General features: G+C 40.8%; 1 protein-coding gene and 1 pseudogene across 2 annotated transcripts in view; one reads left to right on the top strand and one right to left on the bottom strand.

The window, feature by feature from the left end:
- Positions 1-206: 206 nt before the first annotated feature.
- Positions 207-2,270, bottom strand: LOC130844515 (stabilizer of axonemal microtubules 1-like; annotated as a pseudogene).
- Positions 2,271-2,335: 65 nt separating this feature from the next.
- LOC130846168 (ADAMTS-like protein 1) overlaps positions 2,336-19,219 on the top strand; it is a 47,693-nt gene continuing 30,809 nt past the window's right edge. The window contains exons 1-2 of one of the 2 annotated variants that reach the window (XR_009051523.1): positions 2,336-2,438; positions 3,208-3,317. Coding sequence is in view for 1 of the 2 variants with exons in the window: in XM_057724225.1 (XP_057580208.1) it covers positions 3,306-3,317; positions 9,076-9,138 (75 nt within the window). In the remaining variant the exon portion in view is untranslated. Of the gene's footprint in view, positions 2,439-3,105; positions 3,318-9,075; positions 9,139-19,219 lie in introns of those variants that run through there. The other variant, XM_057724225.1, reaches the window with a different exon arrangement.

Consider the following 19,219-nt stretch of genomic DNA (forward strand, 5'->3'; position numbering starts at 1 on the left):
TTTATATTTCGCTTTTTCCTTCTCATTTTTGTCTTTTTAACTTAATTCTCATCTGTTCTCAAGTTGTGACTCAACTAGTTTCTTGCTTCTTAGGTTGGTTCAACTTAAATCCAGTGAATAGTTTAATTTAAAGAGCTGAAAAAAAACTTTATTAAAACCAGAAGAGTGGGGGAGAAAAATAGGTAAAGCAAATAGTTTCTACATATTTACTTAAAGGTTGTTATTCCTTCCGTTTTACCATGATCTGCTCGAAATTCTTCCTCGGGCTTCAGACTCTGAGGTGGAAGAACTGTGCCATATGTAGGATATTTTTCCAAATATTCAGCTGTAGGACAAGACACATCAGAATTTTCATAAATCTTTGTGGTTCCATGTGGGCAATGATGTCACCTATGCAAACATAAAGTCACATAAGCAACTGTATATACACACTGCAGAGAAAAATATGCGATAGAAGGTTGTTTGGACTGATACAGTGAAAGAAATAGGCATTTGAAAAGATTTAGATACATAGTAGGAAAAAAAAAAAAGATTCAAACAGCAAAATGAAAAAGTAGCAGACACAGGTCAAAATTCCCTGAAGGGGGGGTCTCTTGACAATCTTGATCCTCCTAAAGAGAGGCAATGTATTGAAGTATTAATGAGTTTGTTCTCCTCGTTTTTTCCCCCTCCTTGATTTCAAGCAGGTAGTCAGGACCTTGATATTTCCTTCTTGTAGCGCTTTTGGAAGGGCAGAGGACGCTGCCTGCAGTCAATACATTTTCCTGTGTTTTTAAAAAACAATTCATGAAGAGATGAAATCAGATGTCCTTCGGGAAATGAGGTCCTAAGAGGAAACAGATTGTCTTCGACTGCAAAAAAGGGAAGAGGGGCTGATTCCCAGAGAGAGGAAGGAGGTAGAAAATGAGGGGGGGGGGAGGAGTTCTTAGAAAAGCATAGGTCTTTGCCCCATTGTATCAGTGTTAAAGGAGGTGGCCAGATCTCAAGAGTTGGCTAAGTGGCACCCTACAATAGTGGCTCCCAGCTTTGCCAAGATTCTTGTGCTTAAAACATAAATTAGAAAGCAGGGTGGAACCACTCTTGAAGGGGTTATGTGAACTTCAGCAAGAGACATATCATGGGAGGCATTACCAATGTTTAAAGCCCAGAGGAGACTCCTCTTGCATTGGCAATGCCTCTGCTCCCTGGACCATTTAACTGCTTGAAGAAAAGGAAGCCTCCAACATAACGAAGATTGAAATTTCCTGACAGCTGGATGGCAAAGGAACTTAGGTTGGATAGAAATTAAGTTAAAGATTAGAAAAAAAAATAAACAGTTTTGATGCACATCAGGGTTTTCAGATATCAGTCAAATTCTCAAATGTCTATTTATCTTCTAATCTACATCTGATTATTAAGTATAAACAACATTTACGACGAAACTAAGGGGAAAACTGCTTTCCATCAAGGTGCAAAATGTTTTCCCTTTGGAGAGGATTGCAATACAACAGGACTGACATAGTCATAACATTAATTTAGCAAATAGTGAGCTAATCTCTGGGTCAACAGGGAAGTGGAGGAAGGAGACGACTGCTTATAGGTGGTGGGAGGTTGTTAGGGAGGACTCACAGACCAATTCTGGGTTTCAGGAGACGACCTACTACCTTTTCAGTGTGTCAAACCCCAAAGGAGCACAGCCTGGACGGGACTGGGCACGGGAATATGGTCAGGCTGGGATGGAAAGCTAGGGGATAGAAGAAAGCGTAACATGGATGGAAAACTCACGGACTTGCACACCATTCTATTCTTCTTCCGTCTCCTTTTATGTATTTACTTTTTAAATTTTGTGGGCTTACACTCTCCCAGTGGGATCCGATCTCCCGCTCACCAGCCTGACATCCAGCCGCCGCCACACAGGCGTATATTATCCCCCTGGCCCGACAGCATTTCAGGTTCCGCCCCTGGATAGGAGCCGACAAAGCAGAGCTGTGTAACTGTAGCTGGCGGTGCGCGGCGGGCACTCGTGGACCCGGAGACGTGGAGCGTCGCCGCGCCCGCATCTCTACACCTTCGCGGGGCGGCCCCTCTGAGGGCTCCGTCCCCCGAAGCCCCAGCTCGTCCCGAGCCCCGGCCGCCGCCACACCGGCCGTGTCTTACCCGCAGGTGCAAATCTGACACAGACACCAGGTCCTCATGCTCCGGCTGGCGGGGTCGTCTGGACAGCTCCTGACGCAGCTCCTCGGCGCCCGCCGTAGTCAAGGCAACCAGAGGAGTCCGGGTGACGGACGCATCGCCCTCTTCCGGCGGCGACAGGGATGCGCGCGGGTCAAAGGTCGTGCGTCCCCTGCCCCGCCCCCGGAGCGCGGGCTTCGGGAGACGAGGAGCTGCGGGCGGCTGTGGCCGGCGGGGTGTGGCTGGGCGCTGCGGTCCGCGCGGGGCGGGGCGGGTGGCGGGAGCCGGTGAGTGCGGCCCCGCAGGCGGCGTGGCGTCCTCCGCCGCGAGCTCCAGGGGTGGGGAGGCCCGGGTCGCCGCTGCCCGGGTCGCCGCGGCGTGGGCAGGGGCGGGGCGAGCCCGGGCTGGGAGCTAAGGCGTCGTGTCCGGTCCCACCGGCCGCGTCTCACTGCGCCCCTGAATCCTCACAGAAGAAGGGAGTGATGATGAGGGGAATGTCGAGTTGAGGGCCTGTGTTTCGTTTCCTCAATGTGGAGAGGCATGGAAGACGCTCGCTGCACCTGCTCCAAAAATAAGCACGTGACCCTAAACTGTGTTCGGGCCCTGTGGCAGTCATAAGACTGGGTGTTTCAGCGCCAGTGAAAGCAGGCGGCAGTGATAGCAGGAGGGGCTTGGCAAAAGATCGAGGAGGGGAAGGGAGAGATGTCAGCATCTTCTCTGCCTCCTGCATCATCACGGACTTGGGGAAATAGACCCGGAGTACAGAGTGGGGGCAGAGTTGCAGGTGTCACTGTGCACCCAGCCCCCAGGAGCTTTGTGATTGGTCCCAGCGGGCCAATCCGGAAGGGGGAGGAAACTCCGCGAGTACCATCGTGGTACAGTATTTGCTTATGTGCTGAAATTGGACTTGAGCCTGGGTGGGGCCACCCCTTTGGTAAGCGTTCATTGGGTTCTTCCTTTAAGGAACTGGAGAAGTCTTGTCAGCTCCCAGCATTACAAACGTTTTTCTTCAATGCCCCGATCTCTAGCCATTTGTAATACATGTTTAATTGTTAGTCACAGGAAATAAGTGACCATGGTGCTCGATAGTTTGGATAAGATGATTCAACTGCAGAAAAGCACTGCAGACATCAGGAATATCTGTGTTTTGGCTCATGTTGACCACGGTAAGAACCCTTTCTAAACGGCTTATTTTCAGTAATTAAGGGTGTGTGTCTGTCTCCACATGCGTCAGTGGAGTCAGGCTGTGGATAGTTGAGAGTCATGCTTGCTAAGTTGCAAGTCTTGTTTCCTTTTAAAAGTTTGATGTGGGAGGAACAAAGCTAACTAGTGATTGGCATTCTGCTGTATAGTATGTTCTGTTGTATTTTAAACGGGAAGTTGAGCGTTTGTTAAACTAGGCTTGGCGTAATATCCTCAGAACCTGCGATTCTGTTTAACTCATCAGATATTTACTGAACATCTGCTAAGTTCAAGGTATTTTGCCAGGTGTGCCAGAAGGTAGAGATTTTCACACAGGCCAGCAATCCAGCTGTAGAGGTGATTTGGGGGTTGAGGCAGCACACCATGAGACAGGCAAAAAGTAGACTATAAGGATTGAGAGAGGTGGAGGGTCAGGAAGCCAAGAATGGGTTAAGAAAAGGCTTTATAACATTATTAGAGAAGACCTCTGAAGGATGATTCAGGATGGCAGCTGGGGATACACATTTCAAGTGGGAATACTGTCAGCAAGAGGAGAAAGAAATGTGTGTGACCAAAACAGGGGACGTGAGAGGGCCAGGGGTGCATGGTGCTTAGCTTCTGACAGACATTGCTTTCATGCAGCATTGCCTCCTGCTAAGCCTGCTCTTGGTTTCCAACTTCTTAGTTCCCGTAGCCACAGCAAAGTGATAGGAATGGGAATGTGAAAAGACACCTATGTACCATCCCATAGGTGAGGGCGTAAGAGAGGAAAGTGAAAACATAGGCCGGGCCGTATCTTAAAGAGCCCTTCATGCCAGCTAGGCACTAGGAGAAGGGTTAAGTGCCCCAGCTCTGGAATTAGACAACCTGGGTTCAAAACTCCATTTCAAGTTACTTTGCCTTGTTAAGCTTCAGGAGACAGGATCTGTATACTGTGGTAAAAGCTATACCTACCTTATAGCATTGTGAGGATTCACTGATGATAATGAGAAGCCCTTGACAGGTGCACGCATTATCACCAAGCTGATCGTTGACGTTTATTATTAGGTAATAGGAAGCCATTGGGAGAACAGAACAAAGCAGAGAAGTTGTGATCAAGTAGTACAAAGGAAGAGTCGTCTGGTGGAAGTGTCTAGGATGGATTGAAAGGCAGAAAAGAGGTTAGGTGGCTATTGCCATTGGTGTAATAGTAGAAGTGAAGTAGTATGGGAGCTAAAAGGAGAGGTAATGGGTCACTTTGTAGGTGAAGGCAACGGAGAATGAGTTTTGTACACACATCTAGTGAGTAACCCTACCCGATGAGTTTCTATAATTACGCTGCTCACGTTTTGAGGACATAAAGTTTGACAAAAGTATGCTTTTGTTTTGTGAGTTAAATCATGTGGCAAGTCAGTGGCATGTGTGTGTATAGCAAATTACTTTCAAATTTACTTTTTAAAAGTGTGTTAAGATAGTACTATTCTAGAAAACTTGTGATTCATTTATTCTTTCAACAGATATTCATTGAATGTTTCTTACATGCCAAGCCTTGTTCTGGTCCTAGAGATACCGTCATGAATAAAGCAAAGTCCCTGCTTTCTTGACACTTGCATTGTGGGGGATATATGCTTGTCATACTTAGAATGTTCTACTCCATTATGGCAGTACATAATATTTACATGGCAAACACGTAGTACAGTATTAAAGGTCCAAATGCATACTTGAATATACTAAGAATTTCTTTCATTATAAAGTAGATTCCTGGGCTTATGTTTGGATACTAGGTAGCATTGGTCAGTATAGTGTAGCTGATGCTCTCCATTGGCTTGCATACAATAGGAGATATGGGTAGATTTCCTGAATTTGTTTGCCAAATAAGTGTTTTATTTAGACAGTTTAGTTGGCAAAAGCCAGCTAAGGCCATACATTGAAATATGGCAGAAGATAGAGTTCTGTTGCTTTCTGGTGATGTTTTACCCAGTATATCATTCAGAGAAAAAATGATTACTGTGCTATCCTTTTGTCACTCTGGGCTATCAAGAGTTTAAGTTTATAGGTCCAGTCACTCTTACGGATATCAGATGACTGATGTAATAATTACAAGAAACTTGATCAAATTCTTGTAGGACAGATTTTAGTAACTATGTAAAAGTTGTCTATGAGATGTTTTATATTTTGATTATCACAGTGGTTTGTCTTCTCACAGTTGTTTGACTTGAGTCTGTACCTTTTGCTCTGTGTAGATTGTGCCTCAATTAAAAAAAAAAAATTCCTGCTGTTAAAAAAAAAGTTGCTTGATAGCTTTTAAAGTGGGATTGAGGGACTTCCTAGGTGGCGCAGTGGTTGAGAATCCGCCTGCCAATGCAGGGGACACAGGTTTGATCCTTGCTCCAGGAAGATCCCACATGCCGCAGAGCAACTAACCCCAAGTGTCAAAACTATTGAGCCTGCACTTCAGAGCCTGTGCCCCACAACAAGAGAAACCATTGCAGTTAGGAGCCCGCGCACCACAACAAAGAGTAGCCCCCACTCACCGCAACTAAAGAAAGCCCGCGCACAGCAAAAAAGACCCAACACAGCCAATAAAATAAATAAATCAATTAAAAAAAAATAAAGTGAGGTTAATCCACAGAGTTGGAGATACAGATTACAGCACTCTGGAGTGCTAGAATCTGTGTCCTTCCAGATGATGTTTTATTCAGAAGTCCAATTAAAATGTCCGTTGTGTCTTATTTCACTTAGCAGAGGTAAATAGGAAAGATTTGCTAAACCAGTTCTTATGGTTAGATATTAAATTTGTGGATACAAACTACCTACATCCCCCTTTAACAAAAGAAATTGGTTTAAATTCATATTGTTACTTTAACAGGAAAACCTCCTCAGGCTGTCTTATATCTAGCAATGGAATCGTCTCCAGCCGCCTGGGAGGCAATGTATATTACTATATTTGATATATACTTTCATTTTAGTAAGTATTAGCAAATCTACAATGTGATGAACCATTTCTCATGTTCTTAAAGATCTAAAACATATAAAGCATAGTTCATGCCTCTAAGAAGCTGCCAGTCCATTTAGCAAAATAAAATAGATTGGTGAAAAAAGTTATTTCTCTATTACTCTGTATTACTTTATATTAATATTTTATGAGTGCAAGAATGAGTTTTTGCAACAAGTCAGATGATAACCTGGCATGATTGTGGAAAATTTCACAGGTAGAAGAGATGCTTCACAGTGAGAAATAACATGGATAAAATGAATAAAGGCTGATTTGTGGGTTGTGCTTGATTTGAGGGGAACATTTGCCTAGAGATTACTGAGAGAGAGAAATGTGCTGGTGGAAAAAATGTATCAGATTACAAAGACCTTGAAGGCTAACTTAAGTACGGAAGGAAGGCTTTTGAAGCCTGAGGGTTCTGATGAAGATTGTGTTATAGGAAATGAAATGAAAGAAACCCTTGTTTCTAGCTGTGAACTGAAAGAACTTGGAATAATTTCTTTGCAGTAGAAAAACAGAGATGTTCCTGCCTTCAGTGAATTTAGGATACAGTCAGCAAGATTGATCAGGTGACTGGTAATATAGAGAAGAAGAGGTGGAGAAGCAAACTTGAATTGAAAAAGCAGACCTAAGAGACTGAAGGAAGAATTGGGCATTTGCGGCAGGTTGGGTGGGAAACTAGCCCAAGATAGTGTCTATAGGAGGCTGACAAAACTGGGTTGAATAAAATACTAAAGTGCTTTTATTTTTGCCACTTGGGAAGTTAGAAAAAGTACAATGACTCTAAAGTCAGTAGATCAAGGAAATAATAAAGCACAAGTTAATGAAGTAGAAAAGATCAATGAAGCCGAAATTTGTTCTTCAAGAGATGAATACACCTAACAAATATGATTCAATAATGGTGGACGTCTCATAAACATACATTGAAAGAGTGAATCCTAATGTAAACTATGGACGTTAATTCATCATAATGTATTGATATTGGTTTATTAAGTATAACGTACCACACTCTACAGTAATATAAGATGTAAATAATAGGGAAACTGTGTGTAGGAGGGGAAGGGATACTTGGAAACCTGTTTACTTTCCAATCAATTTTTCTATAAACTTAAAGTTGCTCTAGAAAGATAAAGTCTAATAATTTTTAAAAAGTACTAGCAATGTAGACACTTTATGATTATGTTGCATTACAACTGAGAAATATCTAGAAATTGATCAAGGAGAAAGGAAAGGAGGAAGAAATAGCTGGTGCTAGGAAAGAAAAATGCCACAGATTAAAAAGGTAATAATGGGACATAATGAACAACTTCATGGCAATAAGCCTCAAAATTTAAGAATTTAAAAAAAAAATCCGAGTTTAATATTACATTTTAATTCATTGGGAAATAAGGATGCATGTGTTGCATTTTCACAGTTGAAGTACGTGGACAGCAGAGATGACGAACAGATCCGAGGGAGCACTATGAAATCCAGTGCCATTTCACTACGTTGTGCAAAAGCTACGTCTGTGTTTTTTTTTTTTTTAATAAATTTATTTATTTATTTTATTGGCTGTGTTGGGTCTTTTTTGCTGTGCGCAGGCTTTCTTTTTAGTTGTGGTGAGTGTGGGCTACGCTCTGCTGTGGTGCACGGGCTCCTCACTGCCGTGGCTTCTCCTGTTGCAGAGCACGGGCTCTAGGTGCATGGGCTTCAGTAGTTGCATCACATGGGCTCAATAGTTGTGGCGCGTGGGCTTAATTGCTCCGCGGCATGTGGGATCCTCCCGGAGCAGGGATTGAACCCGTGTGCCCTGCATTATCAGGCGGATTCTTAACCACTGCGCCACCTGGGAAGCCCTACATGTCTGTGTTTTAAAGAACAATGGTTTTGTATCTTTGGTGTCTTCCTTTCTCTTCCTGAATTAATTTCATGCCTCAGGTGTTTTGCTTTACATTCCACACATTTCATTCTGGCCTTTCCAGGTGATCTATTGTCAGACTGGAGTCAGGCTTTCCAGACGTGGGTACAGATGGGGACCTCTGACTGGCTTGAGGGCAGAAGAACTGGCACTTCACACCTGCCCCTATCCACCCAAGGGATTGTATAGATCTCTTCACAGGGAAGGTCTGCAGTCTTAGGACCTCGCTGCTTCAGCCTGATGGTCCGGTTTCCTCCCTAGGTCCTCGTTCTGTCCCGTGGCCTGTGTATTAGGTCTGGAGTCTTATTTACTTGACTGTGTATTGCCATGATCACTGCAGTTTTTATCCCCAGATCAGGATACCATTTTGACAGTAACACATCTAGGAATTTATCTGACAGAAATAGTCATACAAGCACGTGAGATATATGTTCATTGATATTCACCCAAAAGTTTGTATTAGCGAAAAGAATGCCAACAACCTTAATGTCTGTCTTTGGAAAATAGTTAAGTAAGCTGATACATCCATGCTGTGAAATGGTATGCAGCTGTTCAAACATCTGTTTGATCTATATATAATTATATAGAAAAGAGACAAAAGGCAAGTTGCAGAGTAAATACTTAAAAGATGTGAATGTATTTTCGTAATAAGGATATATTAAGTGTGTAGATAAAGATGTTTGGAAGGATGTATACCAAAATCTTAACCATAGTTATGAGGGGCTAGATTAAGTGAAACTTACACTTTTCAAAATATTTATTTTGTAGTGTTTGGAAATTTTACACAACATGTGAATTTTTAAAACTAGAAGAAAATAATAAAGATATAATTCATTTCCCTAACGCACTGACCTGTGTTTATCCTTCACAGTGTCACATCTCTGGCACTGCCATCAAGGGTGGTACTTTGTGGGGCGTGACTCTTCTCTTTGAGGTCAGTCTTAAAATGTTTTTGAACTAAACCAGTTTTGAAGCTCCTATGTTCATGAATTCCCAATGTTTAGTATTTAAAGTAATGCCTTCTTTTTTAAAAACTACCTCTCACATTTTAAAGAGTATGTCCTCATTCTGTGATCCAGTGAATGGGTCAGTGGTCAGTTTATTTCTTTTCTTTTCTTTCTTTCTTTTTTCTTTTTTTTTTTTTTGTGAACCTAGGGCAATGCTCCAGTCCGCTCTTCTCCTCTGTCTTTTCTCTGATCAGGCTTCATTTGGTGTCTCTGCATCTTCTTTCCCCTTTTGCTACCCAGTTATAGACTTTCCTCATTGTTCAACTTTTGCTTCTGGGTCTTTGTTCCTGTTCATTGTTTTGAGGTTTTCATCCATTTTTATGGATTTATATAGCAACTAAACTCAGCTGCATGGAAGGTCTTGATCTTTTCCCTTTGTTCCATTTTTATTCCCATTTGTCTTTCTTATAAATCCATTTGGAAGTACCCCCTACCTCACTCTCCTCAACTGAACTGATTCCATCTTTTTCTGCAATCCAGTTTTCACTTCCTGTTTCTTTAGGTCAGTTTATTTCTTATCTCTCCTTAGTTTTACAGACTTCAAGAGATTTGTAGCCTTCCTTTTTCCGCACTGGTATCATTAGTCTGTTTTCATTTGAAGCTTACTTTAGTGTCAATTTTAGTTGCTCTCTGGACTTTCTCTCTAGTTCCTCAACTCCCTTTTAAAATCCTTTTATTAAGGTTTACTTTCTATACAATGACCTACACCCATTCCATTTTCATCTTTGTAGATTAGTATTGTAGGAAAATGGCTATTGGACCCGGGGAATTGAATGATCTGATCTTTATTTTGTTGACCTGTATGACCTTGGGCAACGTGCTTTCTGACTGTTTTAGGTATACTTTCTTGATTGCACAGAGCAGAGGCTTAAGCTAGCTTGGGGTGGGGTGGGATGGCTTATTGAAAGGGTATGTATGAAGTGATATTGAAGGAGTATTCATGAAAATCAAAACACAGGAGCATAATTGGAGCGAGATCTCAAAGAGATTGAAGGCAGATGTTGATTCTGGATGCAGGATGGCTCTCGAAACCGTCAGTAAAGGTTAATGGAGCTTCCCTTTGGAGCTCCACTGTCATCCTTGGGTTAAGTTCTCTGTTTTGATCTATTTTTTGCCCTGTAAGTCTTGTCTCTGTTTTATAGTGTTTGCCTACCTTTAGTGTCTCCATCTTCATACGTTGCCCTTGCCCTGACCCCTCCTCTCAGTGCCTGCTTTCCCCCTTAGTTCTGTTGCTTAGAACTGCTTTCTCCTGTGGCTGTGAGCACACATGCTCAAGAGCAGGATGTTGCTCAGCTTCTGTTTTGATGCCAGGCCCTTGGCAGAGGTTGCACCTATGCAAAAATGATGCAGTAGAAGAGTAACATTCACAAAACAATATACTTCAGTATAGCTAAAAACACTTCCTTTCAGAAAACTAGTAAAATACACTGACTTTTGACAAGTCTGATTTAGAAATAGACACAAATAAATATCAGAAATAGAATCACAGATATAAAAATACATAAATTATAAGCAGTTACTATGTATAATTTTATAACAAAATTGAAAAATTGAATGCAGTGGATAATTTAAAAATAAAACTCAAACTCCTAAAATAAAAAATAGAAAATATAAATAGACCAACATCCATTGGAAAAGTTGAAAAAGCAGCCAGTTATCTATTAATTGGAAAGTCATCAACATATTTTTTTATATGAATTCTAACAACCATTGAAGAGAACATGTATTTTCTATGTAACAAACTATTTTAGGGTGTAGAAAGAGATAGAAAACTTTCTGAAAGACTAGTATAATACTGAAATATCAAAGATAGTACAAAGAAGGAAATTATATTTTAATCTAATGAATCGAAGGCTAAAATCCTAAATAAAATATTAAGCAATGAAATCGAGGGGGTTTTGTTTTGTTGTTTTTGTTTGTTTTGTTACTACATCATGACCAAGTGTGGTTTTCCTAGGCATGAAAAAATAGTTTAAACTTCAGTCATTATCAGATGAAAAATTTAGTCATTAACAAACTGAAGAATTGTCTCAAAAGTTGTCATCAAGGCATGTGATGTATTCGGTGTGGAATACCAATAAATTTTTTTTCAGTTCACTAGTACCATAAGGAAAATTTCTTACTGAACATTGTCAGCCAGCATCTTATCAGTGTTAAAACATCTTATTGAAATAAGGAAGGTATACTAGAAACATATAAAAATACTAAGTATTAAATGAGAATACATAGCCAATGCAATAAGAAAAGAATAATAAGTGATATAAAGACTATAAAGGAAAAGTCAAAAGTATAATCACTTGAGGAAATTATGATCAATCTGAACATTTAAGAAAATCAACTCAAAAACCTTTGATTGAAGGTGAAAGGTGAAATCAGCAGGGTCATATAAATTGAAACATATTCAACATAGTTAATCTAATAGCTGTATATTCAACCCTATGCTTTCCAAACAGAAAACATGTCTTCTTTTTCAAAAAACCCCAGGGGTCAGTTCAAAAATATTGCCATATACTAGCTCACAAAGAAAAGTCAGTAAATATCCCATAGTAGAGTATATACTACGTTTTTTATCACAATGCAATAAAACTAGAAATATGTAACAAAAAGTAGAAATTAAACAAGTCCAGTCACATGCAAAATGAAAGAAGCCTCTTTCCTAAGCCAATAATTAGTGTATCAAAGATGAAATAAAATCCATGATTGTGGGCAATCTGGAAAATAATGAAAATGAAAAATAAAAAGAATACCTTTTGTTAAAACATACAGCCTAAGCTGTAATTCGAGGAAGCTTCATAAGAAAGAATGAATAGAAAGAAACTAAACAAACATTCAACTCCTGACATTAGAAAAGCAAAATATATCTAAGGAATTCAGAAGAGAAAGTTAATATAAGTGAAAGCAGAATTTTGTTACTTAGAATAGTTACAAACATTTGAAAGGCTTAAATTTAAACCTAGTTATTTGGAAAAAAGCAGCAATAAAATGAATAAAGCTGTGGTTAGACTTAGCAAAAAAGAAATGAGGAATAACACAAAATTAGGAATAACAAAGTAGAGTAACAGATAAAAATAATAAAGTAATTCTTGGCCAATGGGATTTCTCTCAGTTTGTAATCATGTATGATTCTCCTGTTTAGGAGCTTGTAGGATTAGTTCTAAATCTTTGTAGTGTAGACAGTTGGCCTGGATGTGTTTCTGTGAGTGGTTCTTTTCAGTGATTTTTGCCTGAAATGAACCTCTGCAATCTTTGTGTGGTGATCTGACTTCTGCTCAGAAAAGTTTCCCTCTATACAATTAAAAACACAAGTTATGTCTTAGAACATTGTTCTTTGATCTCCACATGTATTATTTTCTCTCTTGTATGAATTTCCTTATCCTTTTCGTCAACATTCTGGGAAACACTTTAAAATTTGCCTACTCATGGGATTTTTACTTATGAATTTTCTGTTCTGTTTGTTACTGCTTGTACTTAGCTTTTACTTCTCCTGTGGTATTGTAACTGTCCTTACATCTTACTTTAGCTATATCACCTCCCTTCTGGTAAGAGTTTGTTACCTCACCATTCCATTTTTCTCTCTTCTACCATTGTCCATTTGCCTTGAATTTAAATGAGGGAAAACAGGAATCTAACATTTACCTCTTTTGATTTTAGTACATTTTTTAAAAAGCATGCTTTCCTTTGCCTTTTGAGTGGTATATTTGTTTCCCTGCACAAAGCATCTACTTTTGTGATGAGTTTGATGTTTACAAATAATTTGTCTTCCTGTCATGGTTTGGGGAGGGGAAACTAATTAAAATGTAGATATGAGTTAACAAGAAAAGATTTCTTGAATCCAGATAATACCTAAAGGGCTAAACAACTTTTTTCATGTGGAGAGTTCATTTATATAGCACAGTTCATTCTCATCATCCTAGGAGAGCAGAGTACTGCCATGTAAAGATTAAACCACATTTATGATTTAATATTTGCCAAGGACACCAAAAATATTTTGTTCAAAGTTACATACTTTGTAATTCTTCAGGTTCCATGTTTTTCTCCATTCTCACTCTGTGTAAGGCAGAATTCTTTCGACCTCCGTTCAGCATCCCCTGTGTGTCCCTCATGGACATTCAAGTAAATGTTGTCTCTGGGCATTTGTTTTCAATCAGTGGTTTGTCAGCAAGGTTTTAGTGCTTGGGATTTCCTTATACATGCCTTTGTAGAGAAGCCATTTGTGTGATGTCCAAAAAGTGTGTTTGCTGCTTATATGAAATTATGTGCATTAATAAATGAAGCAGAAAGTACATAGAGTGACACTTGATGTATCTGATGTAATTGGGCAATACATGTTAAGGATAAATGTAACTTTCATAGCAGCCTGCTGTCATGGGTAGTGGGCAGGCTTTGAAGCCAGACAAATCTAGGACATAACAGATGCTTTACCAAGAGACTTTCATAGAGTACTTTCTTTAATCTTCACAACAGCCCTATATCAGTTATAAGTGTTTTCAGATGCAAGGGACATAACACCACACCAACAGTTCTTTAAACAAATAGGACTGGTACAGTAGCTCATTTACACCATCAAAAACATAGGCTCCCTTTCTTCTGTTCTCTGTACTCAGCGTGTTGGCTGTTCCTCTTACTGTTGCGAGATGGTCATTGCAGCTTCAGGTACCACACTGAGGTCCAAAGAGGAAAGAAGGGGAGAAGAAGGACAGGACCACTGATGTCCCAGTAATCAAGAAAGCAGTGTTTGCCCAGAACACCCAGAGCAGATGTCCCCTTACCTGTTATTGACCAGAACTGGGTCACATGGCCACCCAGAATGCAAGGGAGGCTGGGAAGGTGGGAACAAGCATGTCATGTTGAATGATGATTGACCACTTGGGATTCTGTTAGCAAAAAAGAAGGAGGACTTGGATATTGGGGGGTCAATCTTAGTGTCTGACACATATTATTCATACCCATGGGAAAGTTTAGATTGCAACAGGATAAATAACTGGACAAAACCCACTGGGTCTTGGGTGACAGTACATCAACCAATGTCTATTTCACTTTTAAGCCTATATTCCTGACTATTATCTAGTAAACAAGGGCCATTGTATGAAGGGTATTGTGTAATGTGAATGATATTTGTAATGGTGGTTACACATTGAAGAATACACTTCAGGTTTAAAGTAGTTTCTCATGTTTTTAAAAAGTGAAGTAAAATAGGAATTTTCCTTACTTAACATCCAATGGAATAAATAATTTCCAATAATGTAAGACAAAGATTTGTTGTAGATTTTTCTTGGGGAAAATAAAAGGACTGGAACTTTCTTATAATTTATGTGTATTTGGACACCAAGAAAATGTCTAAAGCTCACAGAAGTGACAGTGTAGATTGGGTTTCAAAGGACACTCGCAAGATAATGGGGTCTAGGTGTAATTTGGAAATTAAGTTCTATAAGGAAGTGTTGGGCTGCCCTCTTGCTGCAAGCCTCTGAAATCCCTGTCAGCTAAGAGCCAGTTCTGGCCATTTCTGAGGTTTTCTGCTTGCCCGATTCACCCCTCGCATCCTTTTCCTGTTTTGCTTTCCTCTGCTGTTCATCTTTCACTTCCTCTTTCCTCACTTGGAAAGAGTGTTGAAACAGCATTTCATTATTTGGCACTTCAAGGCAGTAGTAGTGTCCCCACTTTGGACTGTTTCTGTCCTGGCAGGAGAAATGGTTTCAGTAACATTTTCCATTTCCACGTGTTAGATTTCCTGTGAGGCATGTGGCCAGATCTGTCCACAAATGTAAGAGAAGGCTGGATGTTGTGCCTCTCTCCTTTTCAGAGCAGTAGTGGCAGTGACCTTGGTTGGAGGACTTTCTCTGAGGTTAGCTTTTAAGATTTCTCCTGGAGGATGAGGAGATTTCTCTTTTCTCTTCAGAACATGCTCATAGATCACAAAATTCAAGGCTTCGCTCTAACTGCTCATGAAGGGCGTTTGTTTATTTTTTGTGTACTTCGTGAGAGTTATTGTGATCCAGTTTTGTTTTAATTAAGGCAGACCCACGGCTCCCAAACATCCATTGTTCTCCGTGAGAAGGAGACAAAAGGGGTAGTTTTGCTTGGCTGTTTCAAGGCTGGAGAAGTGGCTCCTATTTCAGACTGTGGGTCATTCTGGATGAACACGGGCGGCTTGCGGTGGGGCGGCCATCAGCTCTGGCACGCCCAGACTCCCTGGTGCCAGAGTGGCAGCCCTCAGCAAGGGTCTGCTCAGCGTCTTCTGGAGTCTTCTAGGCCTGGAAGGAAGGCCTCATACGACATTCCTCATACGTCATTCCCCTTAAGCAAAACAGGTCTTCTCCTTCCCTAACCTCCTCTCTCATGTCTGAGACCACAAAAGCAAACTCATTCTCCGTTATTGTAAGGGGAGTACTGCATCGGAGTTGTGCTGGACACTTATTCAGTGCCTGCCCTACCGGGCCTGGGGGGATAACAGCACTCTGCTCTCAGAAACTGAGTCAAGGAGGGGAAGAGGCGGGACACGTGAGCTGAGATGGATTGTCCACTCCGGAATTGTTACATCTTCATCATCACTCACATCGTGATTGTGGCTTGCTCACTCACTGTGTACATGCCATGGTGCTGGTTCTTGGGGATACAAACAGTTCTAAGGCACAGTGGACGCTTTTTAAAAAATAATTTTTTTTTTAATTTTTTAGTTTTGGCTGTATTGGGTCTTTGTTGCTGCGTGTAGGCTTTCTCTAGTTGTGGTGAGCGGGGCCTACTCTTCGTTGCAGTGCGCAGGCTTCTCAGTGCAGTAGCTTCTATTGTTGTGGAGCATGGGCTCTAGGCACTCGGGCTTCAGTAGTTGTGGCACGTGGCTTAGTAGTTGTGGCTGGCGGGCTCTAGAGTGCCGGCTCAGTAGCTGTGGCACACAGGCCTAGTTGCTCTGCAGCATGTGGGACTTCCCAGACCTGAGATCAAACCCCTTACCCCTTCATTGGCAGACAGATTCTTAACCACTACGCTACCTAGGAAGTCCCAAAGGTGGAGGGTCTTGATGGCCAAGCTGAAGACTTTGGATTTTGTCCTGTGGATAGTAGGAATATACTAAATAGTTTGAACAGGGAGTGGGTGTGACAGATGTGAAATGATGCTTTAAAGCGACACATCTGGCTTAGATGTTTAGGATGAAGAGTGGAGAAGGTAAAAGATGGGAAGATGGAGGTAGACTAGCGATCATAAGAGTGAGGTTTGTGCTTAGTGAGGAAGAGTCCTGAGTTGGAAGCAGAAATAACCAAATTCTCATCCAAGCCCTCTGTCACTGGATTGACTGTGTAGCTTTTCCCCTTGGGCCTTTGTTTTGCCATCTGTAAGAATAAGGCTGAAGGTTCCTTTCCAGCTCTAATAGTTTGTGATTCTAGGTCAAAGTTATCGATATTCACTTGGGTTCCTTCATTGTATTCTTGGGAAAGATGTCGAAGCCTTGTTTAGTGTAAAACCAGACTTCTGGAAGCTTTGGTTTAGATGTTTGTATGTTAATTGGGTCCTCCTCTTTCTTGGCCTTCCAAATCCCCATATTTCCACACAGATTTTGAAGCCAGTGGATGATGGATTCAAGCTGAACCAGAATCAGGTATCATCTATTACAAGCCTGAGGGTTTTGTTTCTTTATCAATTACAGCATATCCGCTAGCTCATCCCAGCTCCACAGAAGACAGAATTAGCTTTCCTTAAGCTTCTGCTTAAAAAGTATGAAAAGAGGATTAACCCTGGCAATAGAGAAACGAGCCAGTTTGCCCGTTCTTGTTGAGAACTGGATAAGATATGTTTCTTTCTCCTTTGTGGGTTTTGTGGCATAGTTTGGTGTCATAACCAGAATCAAGAGCTACTCCAGGGAAGAACAAATCTCAGACAATAAACAAAAGAGAGAAATTCGCCCGTGAGGGCTCTGGCTCACTTCTCTTTCAAAATGGTTCATAGAGAAATTTTTCTGTATTGGAGAAGTTCTTAATTCCTTGATTTATTATGTCAAGACATGACTTTTAATTCAAATATCTTTATTATTGAAAGTATTAACTCTATGCATTTGTTTATTATTTATTTATTTCTGGCTGTATTGAGTCTTCATTGCTGTGTGTGGGCTTTCTCTAGTTGCAGCGAGCAGGGGCTACTCTTCGTTGTGTTGCACAGGCTCCTCATTGTAGTGGCTTCTCTTGTTGCAGAGCATCAGCTCTAGAACGCAGGTTTCAGTAGCTGTGGCACACAGGCTTACTTGCTCCACAGCATGCGGGATCTTCCCTGGACCACGGATTGAACCCACGTCCCGTGTGTTGGCAGGTAGATTCTTTACCACTGCACCACGAGGGAAGTCTCTTGTTTGTTTATTAACTAAATTATTAATTCACACCTTCATTTAATAAATACTGTCATTAAGAGCCTCTTGTATGTCAGGTACCATACTAAGTGCTGGAGATACCCTGGCAGATGAAACCAGATGAAATACCAAATTTTATGGAGCTTACAGTCTAGTTGATGAGACACAGTAATCAGAGAATCACATGGTTTGCTCTCTAATTACACACTTAAGTCAGGTAAGTTTCCTCTGAGGAGGTGAAAATTGAGCTGAGAACTGAAGGACTAAGTTAACTAGGTGAGGTTGGGTTGTTGCTTTGAGTTATTGATGAATATAACTTCAAGATCATTAAAATTTTGGCATTTTATATCATTATGGGAAAAAGGGAAAACTAATATATTGACTTAACCAAGTGTTGGAGGTCATCCAGTAGGTTAGAAGCAGAGTCAAATTTGAAGTGGCCTTGAAATTGAGTCTCAGATGACAGGGAGATGGACATGATTCCTCTTGGAACCTTGTTGGCTGTTGTGAGTTACTATTTGGAAGCTCCTGGTCCAAGTAAGTCAAGCACAAAAGGAGCCACACCAAACATAAGCCTGTGGATATTTGTGCCCCTCTCAGATGCAGATTTTCCCCAACACGTTTGGGTCCTTTCTAAGAAGGTGAGCAGCTGTGCCAGGAGGTTCACTTGATATGGTGTAGAGATTGGTATGCACAGGAAACTGCATATGGAAACGTCATTCTTTCATGCAGCATCGTTTTTTTTTTTTTTTACATTTAAAGGTTTTTTTAATCTAAAAAATTCTACAATTTTAAAGGTTACTTTCCATTTACAGTTATTACAAAAATTTGGCAATATTCCCCGTGTTATAGAATACATCCTTGCCTATCGTATACCCAATACTTCGTGCCTCCCGCTCCCCCACCCCTATGTTGCTCCTCCGTCCCTCCCTACTGGTAATCACCACTTTGTTCCCTATATCTGTGGCTCTGCTTCTTTTTTGTTACATTCACCAGTTCTATTTTTTAGATTCTGCAAATAAGTGATATCATACAGTAGTTTTCTTTCTCTGTCTGACGTATTTCACTTAGCATAATGCCTCCCAAGTCCATCCACCTTGCTGCAAATGGCAAAATTTCTTTCTTTTTTGTGGCCGAGTAGTGTTCCATTATATGTGTATCTTCTTTATCCATTCATCTGTTGATGGACACTTAGGCTGCTTCCACGTCTTGGCTGTTGTAAGTAATGTGACGCAGAGGTGATATTCTTGCTTTGGGATCACTTTTAGTCTCGATTCATTACCTACTCCTCATTTATCACCGAAGCCTAGGTGTAAGAAATTTGCCTGTGCTGTCCAGGGAAGAAGTGAGAATCTGTCCACGCATCAAGAATCTGCCCCACAACTTTCCTGGGCAAACATCAGCCTAAAATGGGTTTCTCCTTGTAGAATGAGTAAAAGTCAATAATAACATGCCAAATGTGAAAAGATTCAGCCTCATAACACAAAACTATGTTCTAAAGTAGGAATACTTAGAAGGTAATTTACTGCAAGAAACAAGTCGTTTAAATAATATTTGCTTTAGCTCTTGATGAAATAGGAGAAAATGTTGGGTGTATGAAAACACCAGATGAGATGAAAAAGGGGCTTAAACGTTCAGGAAAGAATGTAAACAGAAGATGATGTAATAGCAGGATT

The sequence above is a fragment of the Hippopotamus amphibius genome, chromosome 2, assembly GCF_030028045.1.
Source record: "Hippopotamus amphibius kiboko isolate mHipAmp2 chromosome 2, mHipAmp2.hap2, whole genome shotgun sequence".
Lineage (NCBI taxonomy): Eukaryota > Metazoa > Chordata > Mammalia > Artiodactyla > Hippopotamidae > Hippopotamus > Hippopotamus amphibius.